Genomic DNA, 16736 nt, shown 5'->3' on the forward strand with positions numbered 1-16736 from the left:
GGTTGAGAAGCCTCAGAATTGGTTTGGGGGCTGAGAGTGGCAATGGGCACTGGATCTCCCCACTTGTCAGTTAGCCTCCCTCCCTCTGTATTCTAAGTTAGAGTAAGATGTTTCTATTCCTTGAGGTATATTTCTTGCATTCTTTTGTTATGTTTGCATTGTGATTTTTCTGTGAAATAATGCTCAGGGCAGATCATCACACTTATGACCATGTAATAATAATAGAATGATCTATAATGAAACATGAAATAGCTGCATCCCAAAAAGTCAATCTGGGCAAAGGCATTGTCTAAATAATAAAGAAGGCTGTGTAAAAGAAGGCTGATGGAGATTAGGCTAGCCAAAGCCCATCTTAGGAGTTTGGAAACTATATAGGTAGTTCTCGGTTTACAACATTTCATTTAATGACCGTTCAAAGTTACAATGCCTCTGAAAAAGTGACTTATGACTGTTTTTCACACTTACGACCGTTGTAGCATCCACATGGTCACATGACTTACATTTCGGATGCGTGACAACTGACTCACATTTATGACAATTGCAGTGTTTCGGAGTCATGTGATCACCTTTGGTGACCTTCTGACAAGCAAAGTCAATGAGGAAACCGGATTCACTTAACAATCGTGTTACTAATTTAAGAACTGCAATGATTCACTTAACAAAGGTGGCAAGAAAAGTCGTAAAATGGGGCAAAACTCACTTAATAAATTTCTCACTTAGAATCAGAAACTTTGGGCTCAGTTGTGGTCATAACCTGAGGACTACCTGTATTAGAAAGCAATCACTCTGATTCTCACTAAAAGCCTGAAAAGGCCCACTCGGGGCCCTGGTGCAGGTAGAGAAGGTGCATTTTCCCATAACTGGGTCCTGAGGGATTCGTGTCTACACCAAGTCAATCTGTTGAAATGGGGGAAATGTTTTTTGTGTTTGATTGGTGCCAATCTAGACTACAGCTGAAGTAGGAAATGTCACACTACACCATTGCTTTATTGGGGCAACACTTGACATTTTAGCAAACGAAGTGTGGCAGGCAGAATAAAACTGCTTTTGAAATATCGAACCAAATCTGAACAGAACCTTCTGATGATCAGGAAACATGGCTTCAGGAGAACCAATTGCAGAAAAGCTTTCAGGATTTGTGCATTGTTATTGTTGTTTGTCTTCCTGGGTGAGATTGGTATCTTTTGTTGTTGTTTTGGTAAAAATAGCATCGCTTTTTGTTTTTGTTTTTTTCCAGAGTGTAATGAACAAGCTGCACACCGTCAGCGTGCCCTATGCAGTGATGAAAACCTGCCCTCTTTCTTGGGCACAGAGGGTTCACACTCACAAAGGTAATGTACATATTGAATTGCATGATGGATTGATCTCTAGTATTTTTAGCACCTGCAAAAATGAATGGGGCAGGTGATATTTAAGAACTCTCAAGAGAATTCTAATCCTGTTCCAGTTCTCTTATAGGCAGATGTTGGGGGATGGGGACGGGATGGGACAATAGGTTTGAGCTATGAAGTTAAAAGCATATTACCAGGATACATGATCCATCTGCACCACTGCTTTGGTTATCCCAGGTTGCTTACTTCTTTCACCGAATAGTCCTAGATCCATTTGGTAAACACATTTCCTCTTGGAACCAAGTCTGCCATGGTTCTAAAAAAAGTATCCATACATTAAATTTGTTTTTCAGATTTGGAGAACATCCTTGCGGTTGGTTCTCATAAATATGCCTGTGTGTGCATTGATTTCTACTTTCTTTTCTCTCCTGCAGCTAAAGTAGCTTTGGTGAAATGTCGAGATTTGCACTGGGCCATGATGGCTCACCGAGACCAAAGAGATGTCAGCTTAAATTCCCTACGGATGCTGATTGTAACTGATGGTGCTAATCCCTGTGAGTAGGCCTTGATAGTATTGCCTGCTTGTTAAACAGATTTTCTCCCTGAATTTTTCCAATGACTGTATGAGTGAGAGGATGAGTGAAAGGGTTGGGCATTCACCAAAGAACAGACTGTATCATCCTTGAAAATGGGCATTCATTTTTCATTCTCCATTCCTTTCAAACTACAAAAATAGAAAGGCAAATGTGTGTTAAACAGCTGTTTGCTTCCTCCCTTCCCCAGTCCTGATATACAGGCTAATGTTTGTCATGCATTTTATGAATGTATGACAAACATTTAAATAATGTACACTTGCATTGAACACTGAGATGCTGAATCTAAACTGGTAGTCCTTCAGTCTTTGATGAACAGTGCAAGGATTTGGACTTACACTGTTCATCAAAGACTGAGGAACTACCAGATTTGATTCAGTTCTCAGCATTTGATGAGGTCCCTCCTCCGATTCTGATTTTTTATTTCATGAAGGATTTCTAACCTACCTTTCCTGAGTGTTCAGGGCATATATATCACTGAAGCCAACATCTAGAACCGGGATGGCGAACGTATGGCATGCATGCCACAGGTGGCACGTGGAGCCATTTGTCAGGGCATGTGAGGTGTTGCCCTGTCAGCATGCGTGCTGGCCAGCTGAGTTCAGCCTTTTTTGAAGCCATATTTCGCCCTCCCCAGGCTCCTATAAAGCCTCTGGAGCCAGGGGAGGGCGAAAAAAGCATGGGAAAATGGAGGGAGCTTCTCTCATGCGCGCATGCGCACTGGGGGGTTGCATGTTGCATTATGGGTGCGGCACGCCCGCGCACGACCCCTCTGTGCTCCCCCCCATGGCATGCGAGCCAAAAAAAGGTTCGCCATCACTGATCTAGAGCATTATATTTTATCTTAATATATTTATATACGAGTAATAAGAAGATGAGGTTACTTTGTATACAAAGCTCACTTTTGCTAGAAATCGGGAGAATGAAATGGCAGCCATCACTGTCCCTGAAGCAAGTTTTACATTTCCTTGTCTTAAGAAGAGTTAAATGGTGTCATGCTGAATAGCATCAGCACAGTGGTAAAATAAATGATGGAGAGATAAAAGCATTTCTTAGCCTCAGATTGTGAATAGCTGGCATTCTACTTCCAATCCTCAGTGAAACAATCAAACTTGTGCGGAATTCATATAAAAATTGTATCATTAAAGGGGAAAGGTGGAAATATTCCTGTAAAAGGAATTTTAAGAACCAAAGTAGCTTTAATGGGCCACCTAAGGGAAGGAAGCAGGAGGGCCAGCCTAACAGTGTTTGAATTGCACATGAGAAATGATCCAAAGGTCTTTGAAAGAAATGAACAACAGATTTTCATGGATTCCTGCTGCTCAGTGGGCTTAATGAATTGTCTGCCCAGATGGTGCTAGGAAGAAATGAGATTTGAATGCAGTTATGATTTCTGGATCAAGTGGAGGCAGGGAGACTGCAACAGGGAAATGTGTGTGTCGCTCTTTTCTGGACAGGACACAATCTCTTCTTTGAAATGGTATTTTATGATTCAGAAAGAACCTGCAAAAGCTTCTAGCTGTGCAAGCCATTATTCAGAATTGCATTCGATCATTTGGAGTTAAAATTAGTTCTGGTAATTTCTTTTTGGATGCTGGGGGAAAAAATAAACAGGTGGAAGGTGATGCATAATCCAGCCTTGCAGTTTTATTTCTGCAAGAGTGTATTAAAGCTTTGTGCCTGGTTGATCTACGGAGAATCCCTCTGCAAATGATGATGTAAGATGCTCAAAGTTCATGTCTACATTACAGCATTGTAATTAAATGAAGCAGTTTAATTTTAGAAAGAGGTACTCTATTACAGCAATTACACATATGTGCAGTGTATTAAATCTTTTAGAAAACAAATTACATTTGGAGGTCTTATAAATAGCAGTCATCATGGCTTTTAAAGAAGCCTTTGTGTTTCTGTTATCAAGCCCCGATTCACTATTTCAAATAAAAATGTAATTGCTTTCCAGGGTCTGTGTCTTCGTGTGATGCTTTCCTGAGTCTCTTCCAGAACTACGGGCTTAAACCAGAGGCAATATGTCCCTGTGCTACATCTCCTGAAGCAATGACAGTGGCTATCCGGAGGTAAAATTGGATCTCCCTTTTCCAGGATATTTCCATTATCTGCTAAAGAGACACTATTCATTTCCATTTCATGTACTGTATCATTTCTTATCTGGCATTTCAGAAGCTAAAATTAGATTCATTTCTTGAACAGCTGCTTCACTATTAAATACAGTAACTGTGGTCTTCTCTTCGTATGGCAAATAGTTCTAACACGTTTATGATCGATACATCCATATTGAACATTGAGTGGAGAGACAAATAAAAATGTTCTGATGGAGAACAAAGTGCAATGAATGAAAAATGTTTTTGTAATGAATGTATGATATTGCAGAACTATAAAAACATCTATAATGTGTTCTGTCTTGGTATTTTTATTTTACACTTATATCATGCAAGGTTTTTTTGAGGGGAGGGATTCCAGTTATCCATATCCTGTGCAAATCTGTTGCATACTGTTATTTAATTTAAAGATTGTAATGGATATTTTTGAGGGATACAGTGACTCAATGGCTAAGCCGCTGAGCTTGTAGATCAGAAAGGTCAGTGGTTCGAATCCCTAGTGCCACTAATTAAGTGAACTCCTGTTACTTGTCCCAGCTTCTGCCAACCTAGCAGTTTGAAAGCATATAAAAATGCAAGTAGAAAAATAGGGACACCTTGGTGGGAAGGTAACAGTGTTTCATGCGCCTTTGGCATTTAGTCATGCTGGCCACATGATCACAGAGATATCTTCGGATAGCACTGGCTCTTCAGCTTTGAAACAGAGATGAGCACCGCCCCTTAGAGCCGGAAACAACTAGCATGCATGTGCAGGGCAGCCTTTACCTTTTAAATGGATATTTGTCACCTTACATTTTGCTCATATAATTACTTTTCTCACAGTCTAGCAAGTGATTACAATTTTTTCTACTGTTACCTGAGAGCAAACATTCAGTAGAACTGTGTTTCCTAAATGAATTTATGCTCAAGAGGCTCCTTAGCCATTATTCTGTGGGATTTACTGTGTCAGTTCCTTTCCAAATACTTGGTTCTGATGGGAATTGTAACACTCAGATGAGTAGAAAAACTTGGCTATCTGAAAATAATTTCAAAATGATGGAATCCAGCAGTGTCTTCCTGCCTATTACCTTATGGCGTAGGGATAAGAATAAGTGAGATAAGTTCAACTTTTTTCCTGTAGGAAACCAGAATTAGTTCCTTTTTTGCAGATTTTGTAAATTAATGGGAGTTGGAAACTCAGTCCAGCCTATGGCGAAACACCCAGTGATTTACTCATAGATTCTGATTCATCTTCGCACAACTTTGTGGTCATGACATCTGCCTTTCTTTCCAGACCTGGTGTTCCTGGGGCACCTTTGCCTGGAAGAGCTATCTTATCAATGAATGGTCTGAGCTATGGCGTCATTCGTGTAAATACAGAAGATAAGAATTCTGCTCTCACCATACAGGATGTTGGTCATGTTATGCCAGGTGGTAAGTGTCCTTGGAGAGGAACGATAAGTTACACAGGCTCTCTGATTGCTTCCTTCAAGGTCCTGCTGAGATGCAAGCTCCATTTGGATCCTCTTGCCCCCTGAATTGTTTGCACTCCACAGTGTTTCCTTTTAAGAATTGCAATTGAATTTTAAAAAATCGGCACCTAAACTTGCTTTATTTCGTTTTCCCTTCTTCTTTTTGCGTCTGTGCATCCATGGGCACAGGCTGTTTTATGGAATATAATCTTTAGATTGTAGATTTGAGCGCTCCCTTCTTTCTATTAATACTGTGTGTGCCGTTTTAAGAGCCTTTTTGGTTGAAGAGTAAAGGAAATGTGTGCTTAGATTAAATAAATAATAGGAGTAAAGCATCCCTAATGCAAACCACATAGCTTACTTTGCTACTGCTGCAGCCCCAGCTGTTGGGTATAATCCTTTGCTGTTGCACTCTTGAGCCTCTGCATGCTGACAACAGATCTCTTCATTTACTTGGATATTCAAGTCTTTTGAGGCTTATTTAATTCACCGAGGAAGAAAATGGGACATTGTGTTTGCCTAATCTTTTTTCTGCTTAGGGTTCACATTACCTAGCTTTTAGGGTCCTATTGGGTCTTCCCGCATGCTTGCAACTAATTCTCCATCTCCGCCCCTCCCTCCTATCCTGTGTGCAGAAATCTGAAAATATGCAGAGTAAGTGAAATAGCTTTTGCATGAACAGAATTCCAGAAGCAGGCTTTTTCAGGAGGGGAGTAAAATGTCCAAGTGCTTTGTTTGACTCAAATTTTTTAAACAGCAAATACAACTGTGACTACTAACATTAATTTAAATATGCTGTTTGCTTTCTATATAATAGGCAACATATTGTGCACTCAATCCTTAGAATGCATTCAGCTGCCATTGTATTTCATTTCCTGTCTTCTTAAATATCTTCCGTATTTTCAGCTAAATTCCTGTCCTTGTGTCAGGTGAGGACTTTCATAATAGCATGTGATTTGTTCTAGGAATGATGTGTATCGTGAAGCCGGATGGCTCCCCTCAGCTTTGCAAGACAGATGAGATTGGGGAAATCTGTGTTAGCGCCAGAACAGGAGGGATGATGTATTATGGGCTCAGTGGAGTAACGAAGAACACATTTGAGGTATAGCAATCAAATTGCATTTTCTGTTTTGACTTGGACTATATCGGGTTTTGTTCAGTTAGCTGTTTGGAACAGGTCCGTTGTATTGCTAATTTGCAGTGTTGAAAGTAAATATTGTTGAAAGTGAATGTTTTAAGAGCTGCAGTGGCTCAGTGGTTAGAATGCAGTACTGCAGGCTACTTCTGCTGACTGCCAACTGCCTACATTTTGGTAGATCAAATCTCACCAGGCTCATGGTTGACTCAACCTTCCATCCTTCCGAGATCAGCAAAACGAAGATCCAGATTGTTGGGGGCAATATGCTGACTCTCTAAACTGCTGTAAAGCACTGTGAAGCGGTATATAAGTCTAAGTGCTATTGCTATTTTCTGAAGCTTTCTTTGAGCTGAGATTTCAAGTGTGTTATCTGTGCTCTCAATAGCTAAATTATACCAGCTTAATTTTCACTATTTAAGCAATAACTGGGGAGGCAAAGGGCTTTCAGGTTTCATATTAAGCAACACCAGCAAGTCCACTGATTTGTTTATAGTTAAAGTTAAAAATATTTTTATGATATGACAGCATACTATTAATACGAATCAGAAGTACTACTTAAAATGAGCAAATTAATCATCCACCTGAATTGTGACTTTTAAGTGTTGTTAATCACTTTGAAGCCAATTTAGAATGGGCATTCTGCTGATGTTTTAACATGCTGGAAGGAAGTTTATTGAGCATAATATATTTACATAAGAATTTTTTCTGATGTATTATAAGTCTTACATTTTTACATTGGATGTCTATCCTGTAAAACTAATTAATTGCACAGTTGGGCACCATCAAAATATTAAGCATTTCTTAACAGCAGGAGATTTCTCATTCTGGTTGTTAAGAAAAAAACAAGTACAATGGGAATAAATACAGAAACTTCCTAATCTGTGAACAGTGGTTCCTTAGTCCTCTGTTTACCTTGCCAACATATTCCTGCTGGCAAGTCGTCCCTTGTTAATTTCTTCTGAAAATGAAGTTTTTGCAATTTAGGGTTCTGTTCAGGATAATTGTAGATACCTGTTCTGACCCCCTCCTCCGTCCAGTAACGAAAGCCGAGACAAGCGTAAAATGGAATGTCCTTTAATTAACAAGACCAGACTCTCGGTGGCTGAAAGCCAAATAAACAAATAGATAAGGACTTAGGCAGCAAGTCCGACAAACCTTGGCAGCAATGCAAACAAACTCTGGCAGCAATCCAGCCTGCCAAGTTTGTTTCTCTTTAGTCCCAAACGTTGACTTCTGCAAGAAAGGCATGGCACAAGCAGTCTCTTTTATAGTCTGGGAGAGGAGTTTAATGACCATCAGCTGAGCGTAATTACCTCCTGTAATTACGTAGTTGTTCTTGACGCTGAGTAGCCCTTCGATGGGCATCCCAGAACAACTCACAGTTGGATTCTGGATCACTCTCTCTTTTCTCCTCCCCACTGATCCAAGGCTCAGGCGCCACCTGGTGGCCAACCAGTCTCTCTGCGCCCTGCTCAGAGTCGGAACCCTGTCCAAGGTCTTCCACATCCTCCAGGGCTGACTCATAGGGCCCCTCGCTGTCGGAGTCTGGTGGCAGCTCCAATGGCTCCTGCCGGGCCACAACACATACCCAAGGAGAGACTTCTGCAAGGAAGAAGCTCACCTTGTCTGGAATCCTTTTCTGGTCTCCAATTTTATTGTGCCTAACTGTGAAGACTTTTTGTTAACTTGCTTGTTTTCAGGGTTTTTAATTGGCTCTGGAAAATGTCAATGCTGTGATTAAATTGATAAAGGTGCTACAGTAAAAAGAACAGATTGTTCAGTTCTTTTGTCTTTTTCCAGGCAAAAATGCTTTGGCTGTTTGATCACCAACAATCTTTCTCTTCTTCCAGGTCTTCCCAGTGAATTCAGCTGGTTCTCCTGTGGGAGATGTGCCTTTTGTACGATCTGGCTTGCTGGGGTTTGTTGGGCCTGTACGTTTCAATTGCCTGTATTATTATTATTGTTGTTGTTGTTGTTATGCGTCAACCTTTAGGTTGATGCTGAGTTCTCTCTTATCCTCCATTTCTTTAGAGCCCAGAAGTACACTTCACAGCCTTTGTCATCAACATATGCATAGAGTTATTCACTGCTTTGCACAGTGGCATTTCACAAGTTGATCCTATGAACCTGGAATAAACTGCATAAAATGGAACATGAATCCGAGTTTAACTATTGACTATACACATATTGTTAACCGAGCCCCTCCTGCTCTCAGATATATAAGTTGTAACTAGGAGCTTTGGTACATCCTTATTCCTTCATTGTCTGCGCAGTAGCAACCACAAGGAGGAAAAGACCTCCCTTTCCCACCATATACAGAATACAGAAGCATATCATATTTTGACTAATACACATTCTGTGCTTTTAAATTGGAATAATCTTGGTACATGATTTAGAAATTAGCCCAGTGCTACAATTTCTGCTTTTTGTAGGGCAACTCATTACCATTCGCCCATAAGCCTTTATAAACAGTCTTGTGTTCTTTTGCCTGGATTTATTTTCTTCTATGTGTCATAAATAGTAAATGCTTATTTATTTATTTTTTTAACGTAGAGATTTCTAGGGTGTGGAAGCAAGGGGTGCAAGGGGGAAATTTACATTCCAGCAAAGTTAGATGATGGTTAAAATAGTAATAGACATTTTATAAAAGGGAAGGGAAGCACTTGACATTTGTGATGGGCATTTTTTTTTCTTTTCTTTTTTTTCTCTTTATAGGGCAGTCTGGTATTTGTGGTTGGAAAAATTGATGGGATGCTCATTGTTAGTGGACGCAGACATAATGCTGATGACATTGTGGCCACCGGATTGGCAGTTGAATCCCTAAAGACAGTTTACAGAGGAAGGTTAGTCTACATCTCTCTAAATAATACTATGATAACATTATATTTTTGATGGTAGATTGCTGGAATCAGGCTGTTCAATTAGTAATGTTCTTCTATGAATCCAAAGCAGTCTCTTTGTCATCTAAATGGCAGATTCTTATCTTCTACTGAGAGCAGGCTGGGTTTCCTTTCTTAATGTCTTCCTGGCTCAGTATCTCCCATCCTGAAAAACAAGAAGCAAAGAAGAATCTGCCATTTGCCATTCCAGCTTTCACCAAGAATGGTCTGCAGTTCAGGCAACCCAGCAAAACACGGGATGGAGGGGGGGGGGGCGCGATGATTTTAAAAATCTCCATCTAGACTTGCAGTAGGATTAATAAGTGAAGAACTGCATCTTCCTATGAAAACATTCCCTTTCTCCCCAAACATTTGACAGAAATCATTTTATTTTTTGCCACCATCCCCCTCAAAAAATGCAGTAGAAAAAGACCAGTCCCAAAGAGAACAAAAAGGCTCCAGCATCTCTCCATCCATAATCAGCACCCAGATAAGCATAGATTATCTCCAAGGTTAACTTCAGACCAACAGTCAAGTAAGCAATACCCCAGTCAAGAAACTGCTAGAGCCATCAGTAAACAGCTCAACCAAAGAATGTCGTAAGTGCCCCCGCCCACCAAGACAGACAGGCAAGACACCAAAGTATAAACTGACAGCAAACAGCAGTCCTTACTACCGGTGGCACTGATGACATTACCTAGTTAGGGTAATGAAGTATCTTCAAGAAAACAAACAATCTGAGGGAGCACCAGGGACCTCTCAGAAATTTCCCCCCCTTTTTTATACGGAATAAACACAGGCCAGCATTGCTAAGGGGATGGCTGCTACCTATGACCTCCCCATTTCCCCCACTTTGAATTGACAGCTTTAATAATTCTGGTACAGATAACAGATTTCTTTATTTTTATTTCATTAAAATATCAGTCCAAAATATGTGGCAATTAGTGTTGCAGGCTGCCATCTGTTTGATTGAAACAAAAATAAAATAAAACAACCCCCAAAAATATAGTGCCAAGGATTTGTACAAGCAAAGGATGTGGTGAGGACATCACCCTGCTGTCAATACTGAAACTTCGTAATGCCATCCCATTTCATGAGAATTCATGTTCTTTACTCTTAATGTGCTTTAACATTTGGTAATCTCGTGCAGTTTTGGTTTTCTGCATATCTCCCAGACACTATTTGGGATAAAGCTGATCACCCAACTCTGTAAGGCAAACAGAGCCCATCCATACAACCTCTTTTCTGTTTCTTTTTAGGATTGCTGTGTTCTCTGTCACTGTGTTTTATGATGAAAGGATTGTGGTGGTAGCTGAACAACGGCCTGATGCTTCTGAAGAAGATAGTTTTCAGTGGATGAGTCGTGTACTGCAGGTCAGATTAGTCTAGGACAGCTTATTTTTTTCTCTCTCTTAATAGATGGGCAGTAGCCACCATTGACCTGTACGCTTTCATGTACAACAGAGTCATTATGAGTAGTAGGAGTGGAATTTTTTGATCCTTATGAGACAGTCTCTCAAAATTGAATGCACCTCACCCTAACCATGATCCCATCTTCTTCAATTTCTCATTTCATGTGCTTTCGCATTTGTATTGCATCACAAATTGGGCATGTAGAAAGTTCCTTCTGTAAATATCTGCTAATACGTTTTAGTCCAATTGCATATTATTTATTTATATTTCATGTTTCTAAGTCCATTTCCTTGAGGCCTTGGGCAGTGTACAATATTAATTGCAATTACAGGTCCTCAACTTACAATCATAACTGAGCCCAGAATCAGGAGTCATGAATCGTGGCAGTTGTTAAACAGATGATCATGTGATCATGGCCAGGGGTGGGTTGCTGCCGGTATTACTGCTGGTTTGGTGCACAAAAAATTTGCTCCATGTGCATGCACATTTGCACCTAAAAAGGTTTGTGCATGGGCACAATGTTAGAAAAGGAAAGAAATTACACTTCTGCGTATGAAGATTGTTCTGCGCATGGGCAGAACCTAAAATCAAGATGGCAGCACCGGCGATAGAACTGGTTCAGGGGCGTGGGAGACCGAGTTACTACCTACTTGCCCGAACTGGTAGGAACCCACCTTGGATCATGACCAATTTTGCAATATTTTTTGCCATGGCATTATGGTTGTTAAGCAAATGCCATGATCCTTAAGCAAAGCCACTGCCCACAATCTGTCAAGCAGCAGGGGAATCAGGAGATTCAGGCAGTTCAAATGAGTATAAAGATTTATTGAAAGCTTAAGCTGTCTACAAGAATCATTGACCAACTGGCCGTTGAGGGAAATACGCTGGAGGTAAGAGAGACATTCAAGGTGGGCTCGACTTAGATCTTTTGCAGGCACACAGGGACTCATAAATTACAAAGCATTTGACTGCTCAGCCTGGTCATCTCCTACACAAGTGGTTTTACCACTAACTAGAAGTAAATACCAGTTTACAAAAAAACATAAAACATTGTAAATAACGATCACATGACCATGGAACACTGAAAACTGCCATTAATGTGAACCAGTTGCTGACTGCTCAAAATTTAGTTATCATGTGACCATGGGGTGGGGGGGATAGCCATGAGAAGTTTGAGTCTGAGTTGTAAGTCCTTTTGGGGGGACTCCATTGTAACTTCAAGCAATCACTAAGCAACTTCTTGTAAGTTGACAACTTGTAAAGGCTTTTTTAAAACAACTTATTTTTCAGTACTTGGCCAATTAGTCTACTCCTTTCTAAAGCTATCTAGAAAAATACAAATAGCTCTTCATAGTTCTGGAATGTCAACCTTTGTTTTCTTGATTCGTAGGCAATTGACAGCATTCACCAAGTTGGAGTATATTGCCTCGCTCTTGTTCCAGCAAATACTTTGCCAAAAACTCCTCTGGGAGGGATTCATATATCTCAAACCAAACAGCACTTCCTGGAAGGGTCATTGCATCCATGTAACATTCTCATGTGCCCACACACGTGTGTAACCAATCTGCCAAAACCCAGGCAGAAACAACCAGGTAATTAGACAAAACTTTCCTTAAGAGGATTAAAAGTTCTTGGTGTAGGTGAAAATGTCATAATGGAAAAGGAGTGGGGCCAGGGGTGAAATTCAGCAGGTTCTGACAGGTTCTGGAGAACCGGTAGTGGAAAATTTGAGTAGTTCAGAGAACTGGAAAATGCCATCTCTGGCTGGCCCCAGAGTGGGGAGGGAATGGGGAGTTTGCAATATCCTTCCCCTGCCACGCCAACCAAGCCACGCTCACAGAACTGGTAGTAAAAAAAAATGAATTTCACTACTGAGTGGGGCTGAGTTAATTCCTGGATAAGTAGCTGGGGGCACATCTTCACGGGGGCAGGTGAATGGACAGGCTCTAAAGTTGTGCATCAGACATGACCCTATTATTTGCAAGCATTTTTTTTTCTGATGCAAAGCTCATTTGGAATTAAAAGTAAATACATGATTTAAGCAAGAAAAATGTTTCATGACACTTACGTTGTAATTTTTTATTGATGCATAATACTGTCAGTGGCCTACTTTTCCTAAGTGTTTATACCTTGGTATGTGCCAGCAGGTGTTGGTCCTGCCTCTGTGATGGTGGGGAACCTGGTTGCAGGGAAGCGTATTGCACAGGCCTCTGGGAGGGATCTGGGACAGATAGAAGAGAACGACCTGGTGAGAAAAGTGAGTATCTCTGCCATACTTTCCAGACTTCCTCTTGGCCCTTTCACGAATGAGGAAGCATGGTGGTTACTTTTTATGTTGGGAAATGCATCTTTTCAAAATCAGATAGCCGTGTATCAAAAGTTGTGGGAAGGAACGGAAGCCAATGTTGGGTAAGACCCGAGCCAATACAAGACTCTTAGCTTATGGTCTGATTGTTTCTTTTCATTTCCCACAAAGAGCAAACAGCATAGTAACAGATTGCTCTAACCTGAGTCTGAACTGTCACTTCCATAATTCTTTAAAATAAAGCCAAGAGTTGCCAACTTCTGAAATAAAAATGCTGTAATATTCCTAGCCATTGTTGCTAAACCTCATCGCGGATTTGTTTCTATGTGTGCTTTTCTCCTGCTCCTTAAATTCTAAGAATCATTGATGTCATTCTCTTACTCACAAAAGGATATCTGCCTCTTTGCTTAGGCAAGTAGTTAATGGCTTAATGAATGTAAGGCAATATTATACCGCACATGTACAGTCACTCAATGGGTGTGAAAGAGATCTGTATCATTGGATTGGATTGTGGTCCTGGACAGGTGCAGCCAAGCCTTACCTCAATACCATTAGAGGGATGCGGTGGCTCAGTGGCTAAGATGCTGAGCTTGTCAATCAGAAAGGTTGGCAGTTAGAATCCCTAGTGCCGTGTAACGGAGTGAGCTCCCGTTACTTGTCCCAGCTTCTGCCAACCTAGCAGTTCGAAAGCATGTAAAAATGCAAGTAGAAAAATAGGAACCACCTTTGGTGGGAAGGTAACAGCGTTCCATGCATCTTCGGTGTTTAATCATGCCGGCCACATGACCACGGAGACGTCTTCAGACAGGACTGGCTCTTTGGCTTGGAAATGAACATGAGCACTGCCCCCTAGAGGGGGGAACGACTAGCACATATGTGCGAGGGGAACCTTTACCTTACTCCATCAAACCTAAGACTGCCTCTACAACAGGGGTGTCAAACTTGCGGCTCGCGGGCCAGATGCACCACACACAGGCCTACCCATCTCAGCTCCACGAAGAGAAAAAAGGTCACGATGCGTCACATTACGGCAATGGGATGACGCAGGTTTGACACACAGAGACACACCTCGGTGCTCTACAACTTACTGATTTTTTTCTTTTTCTTTTTGCAGCATCAGTTTCTGTCTGAGGTGCTTCAGTGGCGAGCACAGGCGACTCCTGAGCACATGCTTTTCCTCTTGCTCAATGCCAAGGTAAGAGATAAAAGTTTTGCATTTTCCCAATGTTTGTGTGCTTTGAACTCCTGTGACGTCTCACCCTTCAGCCTTTAAAAACATTGCTGTTCTTCCAGGCATGAGGTGATTGTTTGTGGAGCTTGGTTGGTTGGTTTGGTTTCTCTTTGAGGGACTTTTGTCTGTTTGAGAAACATGGGATGTTAAATGACTTTTAAACCTACACAATGTTGCCGACATTTTCATTCACATCCATCTAGCTTGGTGTAGGTTAGCATTACTTCCATTTGAAAATGGGGTAAGGCTAAGAGACAGTAACTTCTTCATGCAAATATTGGAGAAGGCGTTCAAATCCATGTTGCAAGTCTTAACATTTCCCCTTAAAACTCATGAGATTACTTTCATTTTAACTCTGATGTTACGCCATACCCTCTTAACACAGAGTGTCAGCATACCCTGTAAAGCCAATGGCCCTAATGTTCCTTGAAAATCATGTTTTGCCTCTGATTACTCAAGAGAGCAGCTTATCTTTGTTTCTGAAGCAATTTCTCCAAGCTGGGCAGACTTTCAGAGTTTGTTTGTTTTTATTCTCTGCAAGGGGGCCCCTGTCTGTACAGCAACTTGCCTACAGCTGCATAAGCGAGCGGAGCGAATTGCATCAATTCTGTATGAAAAGGGACACCTCAATGCTGGGGATAATGTGGTGCTGCTCTATCCTCCTGGTAAGGAACACCGAGAATCTGAGGGGCGTGGGGTGAGGAGAGGGAGTTTACATGGGATTCCCTGCCATGTCTAAGGTGTAAACTTTCATGAGGCACTGAACTACAGGAAAAGGTGGCTGCACCTATTAGAAGTGAAGCCTTTGATATGTCAAGTTGAAATTCAAGAACTGCAAAACAAATTAGAGCAAAAAATTGTTTAGATCCAGGGCCCCATAACCCCGTGCCACGGCCCATTACCAGACCTTGAGCCATTTGGAACTGGGCCACGGAAGTGGCGGATGACACATGCACGTATGCATGCATCCCCACTCTTGCAAGCAGCGCAAGCAGCATGCGTGCAAACTCCTCATGCACACAAATGGGGCTGCCCATACACTTGCCCGCCGCTTGCACAGAACCATCTCCCCCCCTCCCCCCCCGGCCCAGTCTGCAAAGCTGTAAAAGTTGAGAACTCAGCTTTAGAATATGAAGAGGTAGCTAAGGCAACGATGGTGTGAACCTTTTTAGGTTCAGTGTGTCAAAAATTTGAAAAATGCCCGATGACTCTGCTGGTATGTCACTCCCCAAAGAAAAAATAAACAATTGTTTGCATATTCATTTTTAAAAAAAATTGGAGCAGCTCTGGATTGCACAAGGCCTTTGTTTTTGAAGCAGCTTTGGAGAATGCCCTTCCGTGGCTTCTGCAGCCTCTAAAAACCACATGAAAACATGCCTCATTTTTGCATGATTTTCGGAGGCTCCGGAAGCTGCGTGACTTTCAGAGATTGCGCAAGAGCACACCCATTCTCATCCATCTTCCAAAAATCATGCTAGACAGGGGCATGCTTTGAAGAATAGTTATTGACAAGTGCTAGTGAATGCTAGTGTCACCCAAAACGTCACCTTTGACACACATGTTATGGATTCACCGTCATTGGGTGAAGGAGATCTCTTTGTGTTTCTATCAAACCACACTGGTGCTTCCTTGTCATATTTCAAATCCCTTTGTCTACCTCATATTCTAATTGAAGCAGTAAGAGACATGTTTTCCTGCCAGTAGATATGGTCCTGACACATTCATATATAGTCCCAAGAATTTTCAAAACTTTCAGCTTCTTATTTTTTAGCTATATGTATATCCATATTCTATGTTGGAAATGTTCAGTGCTTGTTTGGACAAATAGCATTTAATGATTATGAATCTACTACAAAAAATCATTTCTCCTGTTTTTTCCGGAATTTTCCTCTCCACTGAGCAGGTTTCTGTTTTTTTTTTTTTTTTTTTCTTATCTGTAAAATATTTTATTCAATTTTCAATTTTCACATTCCATTTGCAATCATTTATACACAGGGTATTTACTATAAGAAAAGAAGAAAAAAAAAAAAAAGGAAAAAAGGAATAAAACGAACAAATAAAAAGGAAACACAACTCATCATTCCCAACCCCACCTAACCCTTGCATCCTCCATACACCCCATCTACCCCCTCCAACTTTCCTTTCTCCCTCTAACACTCCCCTCCTACTTCCCTTTCCCCTCAAACCTTCCTTCTCCCCTTACTCCCCAGACACCCTCCTTACATACTCCTTACATTCCCCTTACTCCTTCCTTACTCCTCCCTCTTCCTTCCCTCTA

The 16736-nt window shown here is 41.2% G+C and overlaps 1 protein-coding gene across 2 annotated transcripts in view; it reads left to right on the top strand.

Moving 5' to 3' along the window:
- DIP2B (disco interacting protein 2 homolog B) overlaps positions 1-16736 on the top strand; it is a 200785-nt gene that overhangs the window by 162175 nt on the left and 21874 nt on the right. Inside the window, exons 15-26 of one of the 2 annotated variants that reach the window (XM_032210327.1) lie at positions 1238-1331; positions 1766-1885; positions 3885-3999; positions 5315-5454; positions 6458-6594; positions 8481-8561; positions 9346-9473; positions 10769-10883; positions 12313-12514; positions 13067-13179; positions 14342-14422; positions 15000-15123. In XM_032210327.1, the coding sequence (XP_032066218.1) occupies positions 1238-1331; positions 1766-1885; positions 3885-3999; positions 5315-5454; positions 6458-6594; positions 8481-8561; positions 9346-9473; positions 10769-10883; positions 12313-12514; positions 13067-13179; positions 14342-14422; positions 15000-15123 (1450 nt within the window). The remainder of the gene's footprint in view (positions 1-1237; positions 1332-1765; positions 1886-3884; positions 4000-5314; positions 5455-6457; positions 6595-8480; positions 8562-9345; positions 9474-10768; positions 10884-12312; positions 12515-13066; positions 13180-14341; positions 14423-14999; positions 15124-16736) is intronic. The other variant, XM_032210328.1, reaches the window with a different exon arrangement.

Source organism: Thamnophis elegans, chromosome 2, assembly GCF_009769535.1.
Source record: "Thamnophis elegans isolate rThaEle1 chromosome 2, rThaEle1.pri, whole genome shotgun sequence".
Lineage (NCBI taxonomy): Eukaryota > Metazoa > Chordata > Lepidosauria > Squamata > Colubridae > Thamnophis > Thamnophis elegans.